Source organism: Chiloscyllium plagiosum, unplaced genomic scaffold (genome assembly GCF_037043375.1).
Source record: "Chiloscyllium plagiosum isolate Xiang-an unplaced genomic scaffold, Cpla_swu_hap1 HiC_scaffold_18, whole genome shotgun sequence".
In the NCBI taxonomy this organism is placed as follows: domain Eukaryota; kingdom Metazoa; phylum Chordata; class Chondrichthyes; order Orectolobiformes; family Hemiscylliidae; genus Chiloscyllium; species Chiloscyllium plagiosum.
Genome location: NW_028270156.1, coordinates 53865100 through 53884342, shown reverse-complemented (window position 1 = coordinate 53884342; position 19243 = coordinate 53865100). Strand labels below are relative to the sequence as shown.

Genomic DNA, 19243 nt, shown 5'->3' with positions numbered 1-19243 from the left:
CTCCTGCTCCTATTTTTTGTGTTGACCTGTGGTTTGATACCTCCAGGCCTGAGGCATTGTTAAGTTTCGGCGTTATCACTGCTCCTCTAATTGCAAGATAATTCTTTACAAGTCCCTATTCTCAGAATATTCATTTCACACCTGCTTTACCAGTTAGCCTTTGAGAATGAAGTAGGTATATTTTTATGTATGACTTTTCCTAAAGGTTGAACACTGAGTGAGCCAGTGCTGCTCTTTCCTTGCCCTGCAGTAAATGGCCAGAAGAAATGTTGCTGGCAGGCAGGCAATTCCAGGTTCCAAACAGGAAGAGAAAGAATCTTACTAAAATAGAACAATCTCATCCATATCATCCAAAGAGTTCCTAATTGTTACACATGTCAGATTATATATTATCCTTTTTGTGGCATACTTTAGCCATTTGTTAATGTGATTGGTTGCTGGAGAATTAAATGGAACTTAGACAAAAAGTAATTGTTGATGAAACCAGTCTCTGTTAGTCTTTATTCCCATATCAGCAGTAATCTGAATCACATGTACCTCCCTCCCCAACTGACTCCCAGATTCCTTTGTCTTTTTACCCACCCATGTAATGTATTCTTTGTGATGGTTAGATTTTGCTATAGCAATGGTAAAACTGCTAGCTTTTGCTATCTCTGCTGTCTGGGAGAGCTCCACAGTGTGAGCCCGGCTATGGTGGTGGGGGGTGGCAACTCCTGGAGCAGGAATCTGGCTGTGGTGGGTGGGGTGGGGATGGGGGGATAGTGGGGAGGGTGAGTCCTGGAACGGGAGGCTGGCTGCGGCGGGGGGGCGGGGGGGGAATGAAGCCAGGAGGCGAGTCCTGGCCTGGAAGCCTCAAGGGGAAACGAGGCTCTTGTGGATTGGCAGTGAGCTGGAAATGTGTTGCTGGAAAAGCGCAGCAGGTCAGGCAGCATCCAGGGAACAGGAGAATCGACGTTTCGGGCATAAGCCCTTCTTCAGGAAACAATTGGCAGTGAGGCCTATTGTTTTGAAGTCTGGTGTGGTCTGGAGCTCAGTGCTGGCATGGGCTTGTGAAAAGGAATGCAATTTGGGTTTTTAAAATAAAAATCTCTGTATTCCTATGCTGAACTTTTATTCATTATTTTTTCAATTCTGTAACAATACTTGAGTATTTGTACCTCGGTATTCTGTACCTACCATAGGGCCATATGTGGCGACATTGCAAAAGTTTCACTCACTCATTCAACTCCACATGACAATAAAGCCAATTCTATTCTATTTTCTTTACTGTTCTGAAGTCAGCTTCTGTTTCTGGAGTCTGCACGTGTGCAGTTAAATGTGGAAATGCAAAGCTACATTGGTAATTCTATACTTCTCCAGAGGATGATACTTTGAGTCAACGAAGGACTGCCCCACATCTAAACAGTTTACTGGAATAAGTTGGAAGCCAACATAAAGATAGCTGTTGCTTTGCAATGTTATTGTAAAGTGATTGCTTTGCAATGTTATTGGTCATGCTGTCTGTGAACTTGGTTTATCTGCTAATACTCACTTGGTAGTCCATGATCTCTCCCTCGCTGTACATTTAGTGCTGCCAGGTCCAATGCTAAGGATTCCTTGGGCTGAAACAATTTTTCTGTCAGCTCTTCTGGCATCATCTGTGTTTGTGTTTGAAGCTTGGCAGAGTTCAGTATAATTCCTCGAATGATAGGGTCAATACCTCCTGCAGTTTAATGTAACACCCTCAATTAGAGTACCAAACATTGAGAATGGCACTGAAATAGACACTTGGTTAGAGTACCAGACAATGTGGCAGATACTGGAACAGCCCCTGAGCTAGACCACATAGCAATGGCAGTGACAGACACTGGGTTAGAGCACTGCACAATGAGAGTGACACTGAAACAGCCCCTGTGCTACAACAATGGACAATGGGGGTGACAGTGAAACAGCCCCTGTGTTAGAGCACTGGACAATGGCAGTGATATTGAAACAGCCCCTGTGTTAGAGCACTGGACAATGGCAGTGATATTGAAACAGCCCCTGTGTTAGAGCACTGGACAATGGAGGTGACAGTGAAACAGCCCCTGTGTTAGAGCACTGGATAATGGGGGTGGCAGTGAAACAGTTCTTGTGTTAGAACACTAGATAATGGCGGTGACAGTGATACAGCTCCAGCATTAGAACACTGGACAATGGGGGGGTGACAGTGAAACAGTTCTTGTGTTAGAACATTAGATAATGGCGGTGACAGTGATACAGCTCCAGCGTTAGAACACTGGACAATGGGGGGTGATAGTGAAACAGCCCCTGTGTTCAAACACTGGACAATGGGGGTGACAGTGAAACAGTTCTTGTGTTAGAATACTGGATAATGGGGGGTGACAGTGAAACAGCCCCTGTGTTAGAGAACTGGACAATGGGGGTGACCGTGAAACAGCCCCTGTGTTAGAGCACTGGACAATGGGCGTGACAGTGAAACAGCCCCTGTGTTAGAGCACTGGACAATGGGGGTGATAGTGAAACAGTTCCTGTGTTAGAACACTGGATAATGGCGGTGACAGTGAAACAACCCCTATATTAGAGCACTGGACAATGGCGGTGACAGTGAAACGGCCCCTGTATTAGAGCACTGAACAATGGCGGTGACAGTGAAACAGTCTCTGCGTTAGAGCACTGGACAAAAGGATGACACTGAAACAGACGCTGTGTTAGAGGATTAAACAATGAGGATGACACTGAAACAGAGTGTGGGGGTAAATTTTCCCTTTGTTCCCCTTCCAGATCACAGGTGGTAGCAGATTAGCCTCCAATTTTAAAGCACATCTGTCCACTCTGCTGGGATGGCTGTCATGGCTGTTTGCCAGCCAATGGCAGGAGGGGAGATGATCTGGCACCTGTGGCCTTTCTTACCTTGTCAATTTTCTACCTTTCTTCAGAAGTACCTCCATAGCAAGGTGTCCTCTTACTGCGTTTGGACTTTCCAGTTCAGGTGCTGGGAAAACATATTCCCTACATCCTCACCTCTTGGTCAAATTCTTTTTGGTGACTGGTACTGATATGAGGCAGCGTCTGGATTTGGAATATCATCTAACATCGGGATTCCTTCCCAAAAGAAAATTCTAACCCAATAAGTTTGCATACAGGATGAGAAGAGGATTGCATTGGCTGACTAACACTCTCTGTTCAGATTTACAGGCGAACATGATGGTTTGAATAAAGAATTACAAATCTCTGGAACCAAATAGCAGGTACGTGATAAACCCAACATTAATGGATTTTGCTCCTGATACTATACATGTTAAAATGTGTAACTTTTAGTTCTTACCTTCTTCAATAATTCTCCAGGGAGAGAAGAATGACTTGTGCAGAGAGATGCTGGGGTAGACTGGGCTCTCTCTGTAATTTTCATCTAGTCGAAACACTGTTGGGTGGATGGTAACATGAGCAAAACGAAATGCTGCTGTGGCAAATACATTAGAAATCCGAGGGTCAACTGTTTCATCGTAACCCTTATAAGGAGGCAGCTGCTGCTTTGTGGCATCTGGCCCGAGAATTTTAGGTATATATTCCTTCCAGTTTATAACCTGTCGGAACGGGAAGGGAAGCTCCAGTTACATTTCCTTCTCCTCAGCCCATTGACCAGCATAAATCTTAGATGCTGAAAGCAAAATGGCATCTCAACACTCTTAGTTTATAGATTTGAAATTCAGTGAGGATCAGTCTTTCCCTGTGTCTCCATTAATAATGACTTCCATCTCTCTGTATGCACTTCAATTTTTGTCTTCACCTTTTTTTATTTGCCTTGTCACAATCTCTGTTCTTGCTGACCATTTTTAATTAGTTTATGAGATGAGTGTTGCTGGTTAGGCCAGTATTTGTTGATCACCCCTAATTGCCCAGGCAGCAGTTAAAAAGCAGCCACAGTACTGAGGGGCTGGTGTCACATGGAGACCAGACCAGGTAAAGATGGTAGGTTTCCTTCTCTAAAGGACATTTTTAACTTGAATTGATACACAGACAGGGACACATGGCTTATGGTGACATAATGTAATATTGTTAAAACAGAATCATGGATAACAGAAACGTTATTATGGATTAGGCAATCAGTGACACCCCGACTGAATTATAATTGTTCAAACAACATATATAGTTCTACTCTACAGATCGAGTGATCAGTGATCCTATGAAAATTTGCTCTAAAAGTATCAGTGCAGTGGCATGGAGGGGCTTTACAAAGGTAACCCACCCAGCCTTTCTATAGCTGATCAGAAAGATCCATATAAAGACCTGGGAGATTCTCAAAGGCTAGCTCAAAGTACGAATTGACTTGAGGATTAGCGGGCTTCAACTTAGGCAATATAGTTAGCAACCTCAAGAGTTTATTAACCAGCTTATTGGAAGATGCTTCAGCACAGGGTATGAGTGCGACTCTTCCAAAGAAGAACTCTGAGAGGCTCACTGAGTTAGTCATTTAGTTGTCTGCATTAATTAAATCTTGAGAAAGGATCTTTAGGCAAGAAAATTAATTAAGAAACAATATTAATACATTATTTGAGGATAGATGCAAGCATGAGGCCAAAGAGGTAGGCCAACAAAATTAAATGCTTTAGGTGCAGCTAGCATCATTACTGTGAATACCAAACTAACAAAATCTGTAACAGATGCAGTTTGCTACATGTACCTGAAGACTGTCCAGCTTTTCTTGATATCTATAAGAAAGTGGTGTCAAGGCATATTAGGCATTTATTTTTCACTCCTGATGAAGGGCTTTTGCCTGAAATATGTCAATTTTCCTGCTCCTCGGATGCTGCCTGACTGCTGTGCTTTTCCAACACCACTCTAATCTAGACTCTGATCTCCAGCATCTGCAGTCCTCACTTTCACCTATATATTATAAGTCAGGTTCCAAAAGCCAAGACAATTCCCAGCAAGTAATCAGTAACCAATAAGATGGAACAACACCACATCACTGGTATCAAGGAAATTGCTCCTTCATCCTCTGTCAGTTGTTTCTGGAAAAAAAATTCACACTCCTAACTTTTCCTGTGACATGTCACAGAAACCTGGTCAGTAGGCTGTTGGGTTATTAATTGTATGACTTCAGTGGGAATCTGTTAATCTTGAGTTAATTCTTAATTTGAGCTGGTCGTCAAGGATGTTTTTAATCTTTTATTTTAAGAAGGTATACCAATGCAGACATATCAGATTCAGAGACTGCCAAGGAAATGACAAATGGCAGAAGATGGTATAAGGTGATCAGAAACTTTTATTACCATTGATATCCAAAGGTAGAATAACACACTCACTAAAAGCTAAAATTAAGATGGAAACCAATATGTCGCCACTATGCATCCTGAAAGAAGTGCCATTGAGTTCCATTGCTGAGGTACAACATTTGAAAGGCCATCTCACACCTTAACAAATCAGCAATTCTGTGCATTGGCAGAATCACACTGCAGTGCCAATATACAATCTTGCCTTGATGTCCTGAAATCTTCTACCTGGTGGATATCTATGCAGTAGTAGGGCTACATATGAGCACAGCTTTCTGTGGTGGCCTGAAAGTATAAAAGAAGTACCTAAAATGAAGTACCTAAAAACAAATCTTTGGGCATACAAAGGTGAACTTGCTATTTCAGCATATTTACTGGCCTAGATCAGTATGTGTTTGGCAAAGGACCACGATATACCGGCATACCATTTCCAGACACTTAATAAGTGGGGAGTGACCCATATTGTGTCATCACCCCACTATCCACATTCAAATGATATATACTTTTAAACAAATAGTCATTAATTGTTGAGCAACAAAACAAGACTTTCACATTATATTGCTGAGTTTTCATGCAGCCTCAATTGTGAAAGAATTACTAGTGCAGGCACAACCTATACTTGGAAGGCAAGTATGAACAACCTTATCCAGCAACTACTTGTCCAAACATTCTATGAGAGAGGACATTCTTCTCAAAGAAAGAGGAGAATGAAAGAGATACACAATGAGTAAGCAGGTGGAGATCTACCAGAAATGCACACCAGACAGAGAATATAAGTTATAAATACAAATATAACTTGCATATATGCAAATGTTTCTGAAAATACGCCACCAGCCCAGATAATACAAAATGATTACTGATCATGATTCTGCAGTGAAGGAAACCAGCTCAGACTAATAAACTGCAGACCACTCATACACAAAAGAGAGGAAAATACTCCAATGACTATGATTGTTCAGTGGCTGAGCAATAGAAACTAAAAGCAAGACAGCTGAATTCTTGGACAACTGCAACAGAGAACATTGCATACCTCTCCAGATGGATATCCTGAGTATTAGGATGAATTGTCAGACTGCCAAATTGTTACACTTAAGTTTGAAATATTAGTCTTTTAAACTATATTTTACCTGTTTGAATAATTAGAATATCAGACAATGAGGGTGACATTGAAACAAACCGTGGGTTAGGGTACCAGACATTGAGGATTACACAGAAACTGACCCTGGGTTAGAGTACTGGACAATGATGGAATGAAATAGTGACTAAGGGTGTACTTACTGATCTTGAGCACTCGTACGAGATCATTACAATATTTCACTTCATATCTAGTTCATGGCAGAAATTGACTGTTTTGTCACTGCCTTGTCAGTATTTTCTTCCAGTAGGGAAGAAGTTCCCTCTCCTCCATTGCATTTCTTGCACCAAGGTGCCCAGCACATACATTAGAGAACCTTGTCACATCCTTTGGTCGGTTCCACCATTTTACAAGGTTCCAACTGCCCAATAATTTACACCACTTCCTGCATTGTTATGCTCTCAATGCACCTTGCCTTTCAGAGGTGGTAGCTGTTAGTGTGCTTTCACAAAATTACACAGAGCAAAAGATGAGATAGAATATTCAGCTTATCATCATTAATCTATCGTTAAAAAGGGAGCTCCTAGAATAATGACAATAGGAACATGGTATTTAATAATGACAAAAATCAATACAGGCAAGCTCTGGAATCTGAAAGGCAGGTTGATTCACTTGTACTAATTTACAGTAAACACTCCTACTTTTCATTCATGGGTCCAGATATTACAAGCAAGGCCAGCAGTTATTGACCGCCTTTCATTATCCTTGAGAAGGTGGCAATGAGCTATGTTTTGAATCCACTTTGGTCCTTGTGATGAATTGCTACAGTGCACATAGGAAGGGAGTTCTAGGATTTTGACCCAGTGATAGTGAGGGATATATTTACAAAGTCAGGATGATGTGTGGTTGAGAGGGGTACTTGCAGGTATTGATACTCCCATTTATCTGTGCCCTAGTTATTCCCGATGGTTGAGGTTGTGGGTTTGGAAAGTACTGTTGCAGAAGCCTTAGCAAATTGCTGTTGTGCAGTTGTAGATGTTACATACTGCTTCCACCGTATGCTATTGGTGGAGGGAATGAATATTTAAGGTAGTTGATGGATCAGAAGAAATGCTTTGTCCAGAATGGTGTTAAATCTCTTCCGTTGATTGATTGATGTGATTATTGTCATTTGTACCAAAGTACAGTGAAAAGGTTTGTTTACGAGCAGTACAGGCAGTTCATAGTAAGCAGAAATGTACAGAAGAAAAGATTTAGAAAGAGGGGTAGAGGTAACATTGCACAGGGCGTGCAAAAGAGATCAACGTTAGCAAGGTCAGCATTATTTGTTGGACAGGCTGGTGGAGAGTATTCCATCACACTGCAGACTTGTGCCTGGTGAATGAATAATCACAAATATTTAAAGAAAATACTTAGCAGGTGTTGAGTGAATCATTTTGCAACACATCACAGGAAAGCAAGTCTGTGTACAAAAGGTCTTAGCCTCTTTATAGAGCTATACTTGAAGGAGGAGGTATTTGTAGAATCCTTTCTTTTACCTATAGTGTGTTGTTATCATCACCCTGTGGCTTCTTAATTTTGAATATTTCTTGTGATAAAATTCTCCTGATTCTCTCCTTGTGGTTTTCATGTGAAAATTGTCTGGGAAAATCTTAGTCTAAGGAACATGGGATGAGAATTTCTTATGAGCTGCTTTTCTTGTCATAGCTTCATTTGGATGTGCGCTGCAAGTCCCGTCCAGACTCAGAGAAAAGAGCCAAACTCTCTTATTGTGTATGTATTGTTCCCTGCAAAACCACAGATTGTTGGCAATTGTGCTTCAGATGCAGGATGTCATGACAGATGTTGTGTAAATGGAATTGCCATTACTTTGTAACAATTAATGTATAGTTTTGCAGGAAGAATAAAAAAAATGTTTTCTTAATGATGAAAGTTTTGGAAAGTGCTGAGATGCAGAGGCATCTGGATGACCGAATACGAGTCACAAAAGATTTGTATGAAATACAGCACGTAATTCAAAAGCTAAGAGAATTTTATTCTTTACTGGGAGAGGAATTGAATACTGAAGTTAGAAAGGTTACATTTTAGGATTACAGGGCATTGGTGAGACCACAGCTGGAGTACTGTGCACACTATTGGTCATTTTACTAAGAAAAAGATGGAAATGTGATGTAAGCAGCTCAGAGAAGGTTGACAAATTAATACCTGGTATGAGTGTGTTATCTTATGAGGAAAAGCTGGATAGGTTAGGCTCTACTTGAGTTTAGGAGATTAACAGGCAACTTGATTGAGACATGTAAAATCCTATGTAATCTTGAGATGTTAGTTGTGGAGAGGTTGCCTCCTCTTATGGGAGAATCTAGACTAAAGGTGATTGTTTAAGAATCAGGAGAGACATGTTTAAAACAACACTAGGCATTTTTCTCATTTCAAACTGTTATAAATCTTTAGAACTTTTTCTTGAAAAGTTGATGAAAGCAGGGTCCTTTAAATATTTTAAGGCAGAGGTAGGTAGATCCTTGTTCAGGAAAAAGCTAAAAATTTAACAGGGTAGGTGGGAATGCAGATTTGAGGTTACAGTCAGATCTGCTATGATTCAGTTGAATGGTGGAGCAGGCTTGAGGAGCTGAAAGGCCTACTCTTGCTCCTTGTTCATATGCTTAATAACTGGGCCATTGAACTCCATTTATAAACACAAACTGTGGTGAGTTAATTTCAAAAACACAGACTTGACATGATTATTATCTACAAATATATTTGTTTTGTCATTGAATAAAATGTCTTCACTTAGGCATCTGTCATGCATTTCTTAAAGCCTGGATAAAATGCAGTTCCGATGTAAGCATTGAAGAAAATCACATAGCCACAATCTCCTAACACAGTGCTTTGCCTAAAAGGATCTGAGTGCAGAGGTAAAGAAATTGCTCGGAATATCCAGAGGTCCCTATCTTGCCAATAGTAATTCTCTTCATTACCTGATGGTATGCTCCAATTATTTTCCGTGCTTCCTGGTACACAATCTCTCCACTCCAGTGTGGATTTAGTTGGTGCAATTCTGAGGCTATTCGATTGTGCTCTCTTAAGAAGATTGTGTGCAGTACCTGCATCCCTAAATGTTCATTTGCTCGGGAATCTCCTGCAAAACAAATTCTCAAATTCTCAGGTATTGGACAAACTGGCCAGTCTTGCTGCAGTGTCTCTATTTTATTGGTACAGAAACTGGCCATAATGGTTTCTGAAATAACCTTTGTTTCTCTTGTCTTGGTACCAATGCCTCAAATGGAAAGTGTTCAATTTCTGAGCAATAAAGTTCACACATTTTAATGTTTCACATTAACTTTATAGTTATAAATTCTGGGGCCTTTTTCAAATCTATAAGCTAGCTCTGCTGTTAATTAATGCAAGGTAACTAATTTCTCACAGTTGGTTGTTAGTTTATAAAGAACTGGTCCCAACTCCAGTATGTACTGGTCTGACCTGAGAGAACTGTTTGTCTCTTCCATTGTCTTTTCTGAGATGTAATGGTATCACAGAGGTCAGCTACTATTTTGCATACTGTTTGCATGTTAATCTTCTCTTCCTGTTTCTTGAAATATGGGAGATTTGTTTAGCCATAAAGGACTCAATTGATTAGATTTCCTACAGTATGGAAACAGGCCATTTGGCCCAATAAATGCACACTGACTCTCCGAAGAGTAAACCAGCCAGACCCATTTCCATCTGACTAATGCACCTGACCCTATGGGCAATTGAGCATGGCCAATCCAGCTGACCTGCACATCTTTGTGATTGTGGAAGGAAACTGGAGCACCCGGAGGAAACCTACGCAGACACAGGGAGAATGTGCAAACTCCGCACAGACAGTTGCCCGAGGCTGGAATCGAACATGGATTCCTGGTGCTGTCAGGCTGTAGTACTAACCACTGAGCCACCATGCTACCCTCGTCTTAATTCCAAAAGTCTCTCCCCAGTCTGAGCAACTACCATTTTAGCTGGGAATGGTGTTAAGGGTAATTGGGCAGGACATATTTCACATCTCAGTGGTATCTGGAACAACAGAGCATTTAAGAGTGCATCTGCTTTCAAATAGGGGCAATTTTCATTCTTGGGATTTCCAAAACATGCCATGTGGGCTTTTGGCATTTGAGAAAAGAATCTGAGCAAAGGTAAGGTTCTCTTTTTTTGGGAATGTCAGTTGCCTCTTTGGGAGAGATCAGTATCCTTTGCAACTGTTAAAAGAAAACATAAACATACATATTAAATGGATAATTTCTGCAGATTAATTACATTTTCAAGTAATTCAAGTTCTTCAAACTCTATAATATTTTGAAAAAGGGAACTATCCAATCTGCAGTTGAAAAGAAATATGTTTTCCAATTTCACCATTTGGTGACATGAGGATTAATGCTACTGTACCCAACCCACAGTCTATCATTATCACAACAAGTTCAGTTTGATTGATAATTCTACATGGTTATGAAGAGATTAGCAATATTTGATTTGGGACAATGAATGCAAATTCTATGTTTGGTAACTACTTGAAGGTATTTTATACTTATTGAATGGGCTTTATTAATGAATGTGTTTCCATTAAAATATAATTACTTCTATAATAGATACTAAAACATTATTTTAATTTATCTCACCATGGGTTCCTGAGGCCAGCTGTTGGTGGATATGGCATGGAAGATGTAAGTGCAAATGGTGGTGGGTGGGATTATGGCTTGCTAAGTATTGGGACACAGATCATGAAGAGTCATGGGGTGGGGATATGTGTGTGTCCGTGCACGTGCACATGGATGTGAATGTGTGAGAATTGGTGTTAGATCAACTGATTTGTTTTACAGCTGAAATAAAGACTAATTCAATCTTGGACTTGTGGCTACTCCAATATTCTTTCTGCTCGCGATATGCCCAACTCCAGTTAATCCTTCTATCTGGAACAAAAATCCTCTCCAAACACTTCTGCCTGAATTGACTCTGAAGAGTCTGGAATTTTTATGACTGTACAATCCCGATTCAGAAGAGAAAGTGCGGCCTTAGCCCTTGGCAGATTTTTCACTGTGAACATTCGCTTAGAGTTATAGGCAACTGCAGTCCTGTCTTAATCTGACATCCACACATGATCCCAGCGGAGATCACTGATCAGGCACAGGATTGATTTTTGTTTCCCCCTTCCCTTCAAGCACTAAGGCCAAACAAAGCACTTCAACAGATAATCCAATTTTGACCAAATAACTTGGTACAGACTAAGCCATGGATTAGAGTGTTCTAAGCTTTAAGGGTGAATTTCACACATTACTTTTATCTACCAAGTTATTTCAGAAATTCAGTGCACTGGATTAATTACTTAGTTACTGGATTAAATGGCTTTCAGGCTCTTGGTTTAAGTGGAAAATCCTGCTAAAGCTTTAACAAGTCATTCTTCAAAATAGTGTGTACAAGATAATGATAAAGTAGGGTTTTTGAGTAGATGCCAGCAATAAAGAACCTAAGAGCACCTTGAGATAAATGCAGCAGAACGACAGTATTAGGTGAAATAATTGCTTGCTGGATACTATCATTAGTGAGGGACTCAGAGCACCACTAGAAAGGGATGCTTTCCGGGACATAGATCTGTGACCATCCAGGGGGACACTGCAAATGGCTGAAATAAAAGTCTATAGATTACAAAGGTACTGCTTAATTATTAAACAATGGGAAGTAAAGGGTAGAACCAGTTAACAATGTGTGGTACAGTGGGGGGGGGGGGGGGGGGGGGTGGTTCTCCTGTGTTCAGGAGATAGCATTTTGGCATCAGTTAGCCATATTGTTATTGAGCAAAATCCTTTGGTCCAGACTTAGAGGTTGGGATTTTATCTATGAGCCTTTATCGCCAGAAAACAAATTGGTTGTGATGATAGTACTTGAAGAAAGGAAAGAAATAGGAGATGCAACTTTGACATTTTTTTGCTTAATCTAAATGCAATGTTTGCCAAATGTAGAAAGAACCATCCAATTAGCAGCAATAGCACAATGTGCATTGAAATATATTTGAAGATTGAAGGCACCAAGTCAGCAATGCATTCAAAATGAGGAATTATCACTTCTTGGACAAGACACCTGGCAAGTCTAAAATGCATGGGAAGACTTGGGTCCAAGTTCAAAGGCCTTTCTTTACTTTCTGTCCCTTTCTCTTTCTCAGTATAATGATAAATTTGTGGCATTTACACCTTGATATTGTTTTACCTGCCAGAAAACAAGGAACATTTGACCTTTTTGTGTTGAGAGATTGGTCTCTGGTCAGTTCACAGGGATTTTGAAGTGTCTTGCTCATGAAGGGTAGGTAGGCCAGGCCATTGTCAGAGTATTCCTGGTTCACGGCTAGGTATCCGAGATCATTGGTAAGATTCCTCAGTTTCCGTGCCAGGGAGTCTGTGCTCCCGTAAACCATGCTGGCATCCACAAAGGAAGTGATACTGTTCATTTGTTCCCTGGGATGGAGCTGACCGGAGAAGACACCAGACTTGCCACTCCCACATGCTGGAGCTGAACGGAAGAAGGGCATGCATTTCTCATTTTCATAGGCACGTGGGTCATCATCAGGGATCTGTGAAACAACAAGATTTTATCATTGGAAAATGGACAGGATTTGAAATGTTACGTCTGGTATGTATCAGTGATGTAGAACAGAGACTTGCCTGTATTGGGAAGCATGGGCCTCTGTTGTCACATGACGATGAGCAGTCACTGCTATCAAAAAAGGAAGAAGAACTGGTAGTTTGTGGTGTCAGGTCCATATCATGGTCAATCCATTGTCCCCACTCCACCAGTATGTGAGCATACCTGCTGTCCAGAGAAATATTCTCATTGCCAGTATACAGGATTGCAGTAGACACTGTCCTGGCCTGGAAATAACCAATGCAATGGTGAAGCTCAGAAAGCTGTCTCATTACTGTTACAGCTTGACCAACTGTATACAATTACTTTGCCTCAGTGTGCCCCACTACATACCAGTGGCAAGGGGAACCTGTTATATTCTTTGCTTTTGACCCATCCTTTCGGAAGTGAGAATCCATCATCGTACTCTGGCAGTAACCATCGAGTATACGGGACATTAGCTGCTCCCCACCAGGAATGCTGTCTATAGTTAGAGAAAGTACAACAAATCATAATTTATTATTGGTGAGCAGACATTTGAAGAATTCTAAAAGGGGTTAGACAAAGTAGTAATGTTGACTCTAATCAATCTCTACGTGAGGTAAATTGTAGTACATCTATTGATGGGACAAATGTATACCTGCTAATAAGAGATATTGTGAAATCTTAATTTGCTGGAAGTAAGGCTATAACATTATTGATATCTAAGCAACTGATAAAGTCAGTAAGACAATTTCTAATCGAACATGTATCAGGCCAGATCTCCAGAGTGTGGGTCAGATTCTACAAGATTCCACTGGCAGTAAGCACATGCCGAAACCCGAGTGAACAGAGTGGCATAGCTAATATACTGTGTGCTATATACTGTGGTGAAGATAGTGGTTCGTATACAGGAGACTGTTCTGCTGGGCAGCATCTCAAAGAATCACCGTCCATAGATGTAGCGGCTTTCCCAGATTTACAAAGAGCTATCCACCTGAAAGTTATTCCTTGTTCAAATAATAGGGTCACTATGTATCACTTCTCCTCTCTGTAAATGTGCTTACATGTTGGTAGACCAATCCATGGGCATGGTCTCCTTTTGAGGAGACAAACTAATTCATTCACTGCATTTCCCGTTCCATTCACACTTTATACCCTGTCAGCTCTCGGTTTTTTTAATAACCCTTCAATTGCATGATTGTGAAGAAAATAAGAAAGAACACAGATTGAATCTTATTATTATGTTCTCATCTCCAAGATGTCCCAAAGCATTTCTTAAAAAGTAGTAATACAGCCAAAAGTTAGCTGCACATCTAAATTCTATAGACGAACCCTGAAATGTCACCGCTGAAAGGTCACAAGGAAGCTTCAGAGAGAAATGCACTACAAACCAAACTGTAGTCTCCTGTGTGTATCTCAGGCTGTGAACATGATGGTAGAAAAGATGACAGGCTGGGAAGGAGTCAAGTTTGTATTTGCTCCTCTTCAAAAATACACAAAGACAGAAGTTAAAATGGAGTTTCAAACATGATCTGTTTGTGCTCGTGAGCTGAGGCACCGATGTACTACCTTGGGTTCAAGTGCTAGTGTGCAGTGAAAATCACAGTCAAGGAGCTTTCTACAAGTCACCCCTGTATTGCAGGTAAGGGATTTCCTAACTTTGGAATGCTGGAAACTGGTCAGCAAGCCAGTTCAAAAGACAAATGGACAAGGCAATTTCAAATGACCTGAAAAGCCAGGACTCTAGAAATCCATGTTCAACTATCAGCTGTGTTCCACCATGTACTGTTAGAAATAACCCAAACGCTGATCTATGTATCTTTTTAACTTTTATCTTTTTTAGATTCACTTTTCATTTCCAACTAATTATTTGGCTAACTCAGAAAGCTGAGGTAAATTGGCTCCTTTTAAAACCTAACTTGATTGGGTAAGGGAGAAAGATATCCATAAGTGAAGGGATCTGTTTTAATTAACCTTGCTGTGGCCAGCCAAGGAAGTGGGTGAATAAAGAAAGGGAATCAGCTCATCTCCCTTATTCCAGGAGTTTAACAATTTGATGTACACCATTTGGATATGTTATGACTTGGGGAACATCACCTGGGGATTGTTCATAATATTTCTCAGTTAATTAATTATTTCAGAAGTTTTATGCAAATTTGTCAGTCAATTTGTACGTAGGGAGGTATGGAAACTACAGTGAGAAGGATGACCAATGAATTTACTTTGGTGGTAGTGGTTAGGGGATGAATGGACACTGTGAGAAGCCTTCACTCTTGGAGAAACGTCCATGGTAGGTTTCTTTAATAATGTTGACAGAGAGAGCCTCAGTTTAACATCTCACCAACAAGGTGAATCCTCTGAGAATACATTGCTCCTTTTGCAAACTGTTGACCACCGCACAAGACTACTTGCCTGAAATCTGGCTTTGGAATCAATTAGTTTGAATTGTTTTCCTTGAATTAAATCAGGCAAGGAGTCTAGACAATAGTAGAGCCATGGAGCCATACACATCGAAATGGAAACAGACCGTTCAGTCCAACTCGTCCATGCCAACCAGATATCTTAAATTAACCTAGTCCCATTTGCCAGCACTTCACCCATATCCCTCTAAACCCTTCCTATTTGAATGCCTTTTAAATGTTGTAATTGTACCAGCCTCCACCGTTACCTCTGGCAGTTCATTCCATACACCCTTTTGCGTGAAAATGGTGCCCCTTCTGTCCTTTTTAAATCTTTTCCCTCTCACTGCTCTCTAGTTCTGGACTTCCCAGTCCAGGAAAAGACTTTGCCTATTTACCCTATCCATACTCCTTATGATTTTATAAACCTCTATAGGTCACCGCCTGCCTCCGATGCTCCAGTCTATTTAGCTTCTCTCTATAGCTCAAACCCTTCAACCCTGGCAACATCCTTGTAAATCTTTTCTGAAACTTTTCAAGTTTCACAACATCCTTCCTATAGCAAGGAGACCAGAACTACACACAGTATTCCAAAAGTGGCCTAACAAATGTCCTGTACAGCACAACATGACTTCCCAACACCTTTATTCAATGCTCTGACCACTAAACGAAAGCATACCAAACGCATTCTTCACTATCCTATTTACCTGTGACTCCACTTTTAAGGAGCTATGAACCTGCACTCTAAGGTCTCTTTGTTCAGCAACACTCCCCAGGACCTTACCATTAAGTGTATAAATCCTGCCCTGATTTGCCTTTACAAAATGCAGCACCTCACATTTACCTAAATTAAACTCCATCTGCCACTCCTCAGCCAATTGGTCCATTGGATCAAGATCCTGTTGTACTCTGAGGTAACCTTCTTCGCTATCTACTACACCTCCAATTTTGGTGTCATCTGTGTACTTACTAACTATATCCCCTATGTTCACATCCAAATCATTGCCATATAAATAACAAAAAGCAATATTTCCCTTTGAAATTATACAATTTCTTATCTCCTTTATGGCTGTTTGAATCTAAGCTTGGTTTCACCTCAACATACATCTTCAACTGTCCTGTTCCCTTCAAACCTACTGGTATTCTTGTGCCATTGACTTTCAGCTAAGATCATCAACTTAAGAAGAAGCAACCAAGATTGATGGACTGTCCTAGCAACAGATAGATCTGATAAAACCACCAACACACTTATTCCAGTGGGTACAGTACCTGTTATTGCAGATGCCAGTAATGGTTCGATATTTGTTCAGTAGACAGGAATTGGAGCAAGTCACCGATCGCAACTGACTGGTGCAACCAGTTGCCTCAGCCAGCACCTGAAGATCGAGCTTGCTGAGCAGATCTGCAAGGGGAAAAAACACTCTCACGATCAGAGACAGCAAGGTCTGATTTCAGTCAGGGAAACAGCAAGATATTTGAAGTTTTTTCCTCTGTTAATTGCAACCCTTCTCCTCATTTGCCCCGAAGGCACTGACTCCTATTCAAAATCTCACTCCTTGTCTGAGTGATCATTCTTTTTGTATGGATCGAGACGGGAGATTTGGGAAATTTATCTGCTAGTAAGGACATCAGAGCTGATCTCCATTCCTGCACTAATCTGATGTCCACATGTTCATTTTCTAGTAGAGCTTCAGGAGTTGTGAATCTGTCTCCTTTCTTCCATTTTAGGGTCACAGGGATTCGGACATTGCACCCCAAATGCAACGCCACAGGTAACTGGTACTGAAAGGGGGTTGGGCCGATGTTGTTTCAACAGTGCATCTGCTATCCACTGAGATATTAAAATAATTGATCTGGAATTGTGCTATAAGTCAAAAGTCAGGAGTAAACAATGAACATGTCAAGTAAGATTTTTATTTGGACTGATACTCCTCCATTTTGCCAGTGCGGCGAGGAGTGAAGCGAGGGCTGCCGGGAAGGGTAAGTTTTCCCGCATAAAAAGGGACTTACCTCAGGAGTCTGGCCTCCATTTTGACAGAGTGGCGAGGAGAGAAGGAGGAGTGAAGCGAGGGCAGCTGGGAAAGTAAGGGCTTAATTTATATTTGGGCAGTGGCCCCCCCCCTCCTCTAACCGGAAGAAAAAGACCCTGTAAGGTAAGGCTTTTATTTCTTTTTACATTTATTTAAGTGCATTGTTTGATTTTAGTTAGTTCATATAAAGCTAAGCTTACAATGGCAGGGGACCTCAGACCCGTGGCATATGACTCTTGCTTGATGTGGGAGCTTAGGAACATGTCTGATGTTCCTGACTTTTACACTTGCAAGAAGTGTGTCCAGTTGCAGCTGTTGTTTGACTGCATGACTGCTCTGGAGCTGCGGATAGACTCACTGTGGAGCATCCACGATGCTGAAGAGATCGTGGATAGCACGTTTAGTGAACTGGTCACACCGCAGGTTAGGATTGCTGAGGGAGACAGTGAATGGGTGACCAAAAGACAGAAAAAGAGTAGGAAGGCAGTGCAGGTATCCCCTGCGGTCATCTCCCTCCAAAACAGGTATACCGTTTTGGATACTGTTGGGGGAGATGGCTCACCAGGAGAGGGCAGCAGTTGTCAAGATCATGGCACCATGGCGGCCACTGCTGTTCAGAAAGGCAGGAAAAAGACTCGTAGTCATAGGGGATTCTATTGTGAGGAGAGTAAATAGGCGGTTCTGTGGCCAAAAACGGGACTCCCGGATAGTATGTTGCCTCCCAGGTGCTCAGGTCAGGAAGGAGAAAGTGAGGTCTGCAGATGCTGGAGATCAGAGCTGAAAATGTGTTGCTGGAAAAGCGCAGCAGGTCAGGCAGCATCCAGGGAACAGGAGAATCGACGTTTCGGGCACAAGCCCTTCTTCAGGAATGAGGAAAGTTTGTCCAGCAGGCTAAGATAAAAGGTAGGGAGGAGGGACTTGGGGGAGGGGCGTCGGAAATGTGATAGGTAGAAAGAGGTCAAGGTGAGGGTGATAGGTCAGACTGGGGTGGGGGCGGAGAAGTCAGGAAGAAGATTGCAGGTTAGGAAGGCGGTGCTGAATTCGATGGATTTGACTGAGACAAGGTGGGGGGAGGGGAAATGAGGAAACTGGTGAAATCCGAGTTCATCCCTTGTGGTTGGAGGGTTCCTAGGCGGAAGATGAGGCGTTCTTCCTCCAGCCATCATTTTGTTGTGGTCTGGAGATGGAGGAGTCCAAAGACCTGCATATCCTTGGTGGAGTGGGAGGGGGAGTTGAAGTGTTGAGCCACAGGGTGGTTGGGTTGGTTGGTCAGGGTGTCCCAGAGGTGTTCTCTGAAACGCTCCGCAAGTAGCCGGCCTGTCTCAACGCCCCTCCCCCAAGTCCCTCCTCCCTACCTTTTATCTTAGCCTGCTGGACAAACTTTCCTCATTCCTGAAGAAGGGCTTATGCCCGAAACGTCGATTCTCCTGTTTCCTGGATACTGCCTGACCTGCTGGCTTTTCCAGCAACACATTTTCAGCTCAGGTCAGGGATGTCACTGGTCGGCTGCAGAGCATTCTAAAAGGGGAGGGTGAACAGCCAGTTGTCTTGGTGCATATAGGCACCAACGATATAAGTATAAAGCGAGATGAGGTCCTGAAAGAAGAATTCAGGGAGCTCGGAGAGAAGTTAAAGGGGAGGACCTCAAAGGTAGTGATCTCTGAATTACTACCAGTGCCACGTGCTAGCCAGTGTAGAAATGAAAAAATAGGCAGGATGAACACGTGGCTTGAGAGATGGTGTAGGAATGAGGGGTTCGGATTTGTTGGACATTGGGACTGGTTCTGGGGAAGGTGGGACTATTATAAAAGGGACGGTCTACATCTGAACCAGACTGGAACCAATGTCCTTGTGGGAGTTTTG

The 19243-nt window shown here is 41.8% G+C and overlaps 1 protein-coding gene across 4 annotated transcripts in view; it reads right to left on the bottom strand.

The window, feature by feature from the left end:
• epx (eosinophil peroxidase) overlaps window positions 1–19243 on the bottom strand; it is a 108274-nt gene that overhangs the window by 30154 nt on the left and 58877 nt on the right. For 3 of the 4 annotated variants that reach the window (XM_087996632.1, XM_087996634.1, XM_043706042.2), the window contains exons 5-11: window positions 16620–16752; window positions 13324–13453; window positions 13011–13217; window positions 12559–12919; window positions 9306–9466; window positions 3308–3566; window positions 1532–1702 (exon numbers count right to left, since the gene is read on the bottom strand). In XM_087996632.1, the coding sequence (XP_087852758.1) occupies window positions 1532–1702; window positions 3308–3566; window positions 9306–9466; window positions 12559–12919; window positions 13011–13217; window positions 13324–13453; window positions 16620–16752 (1422 nt within the window). The remainder of the gene's footprint in view (window positions 1–1531; window positions 1703–3307; window positions 3567–9305; window positions 9467–12558; window positions 12920–13010; window positions 13218–13323; window positions 13454–16619; window positions 16753–19243) is intronic. The other variant, XM_087996633.1, reaches the window with a different exon arrangement.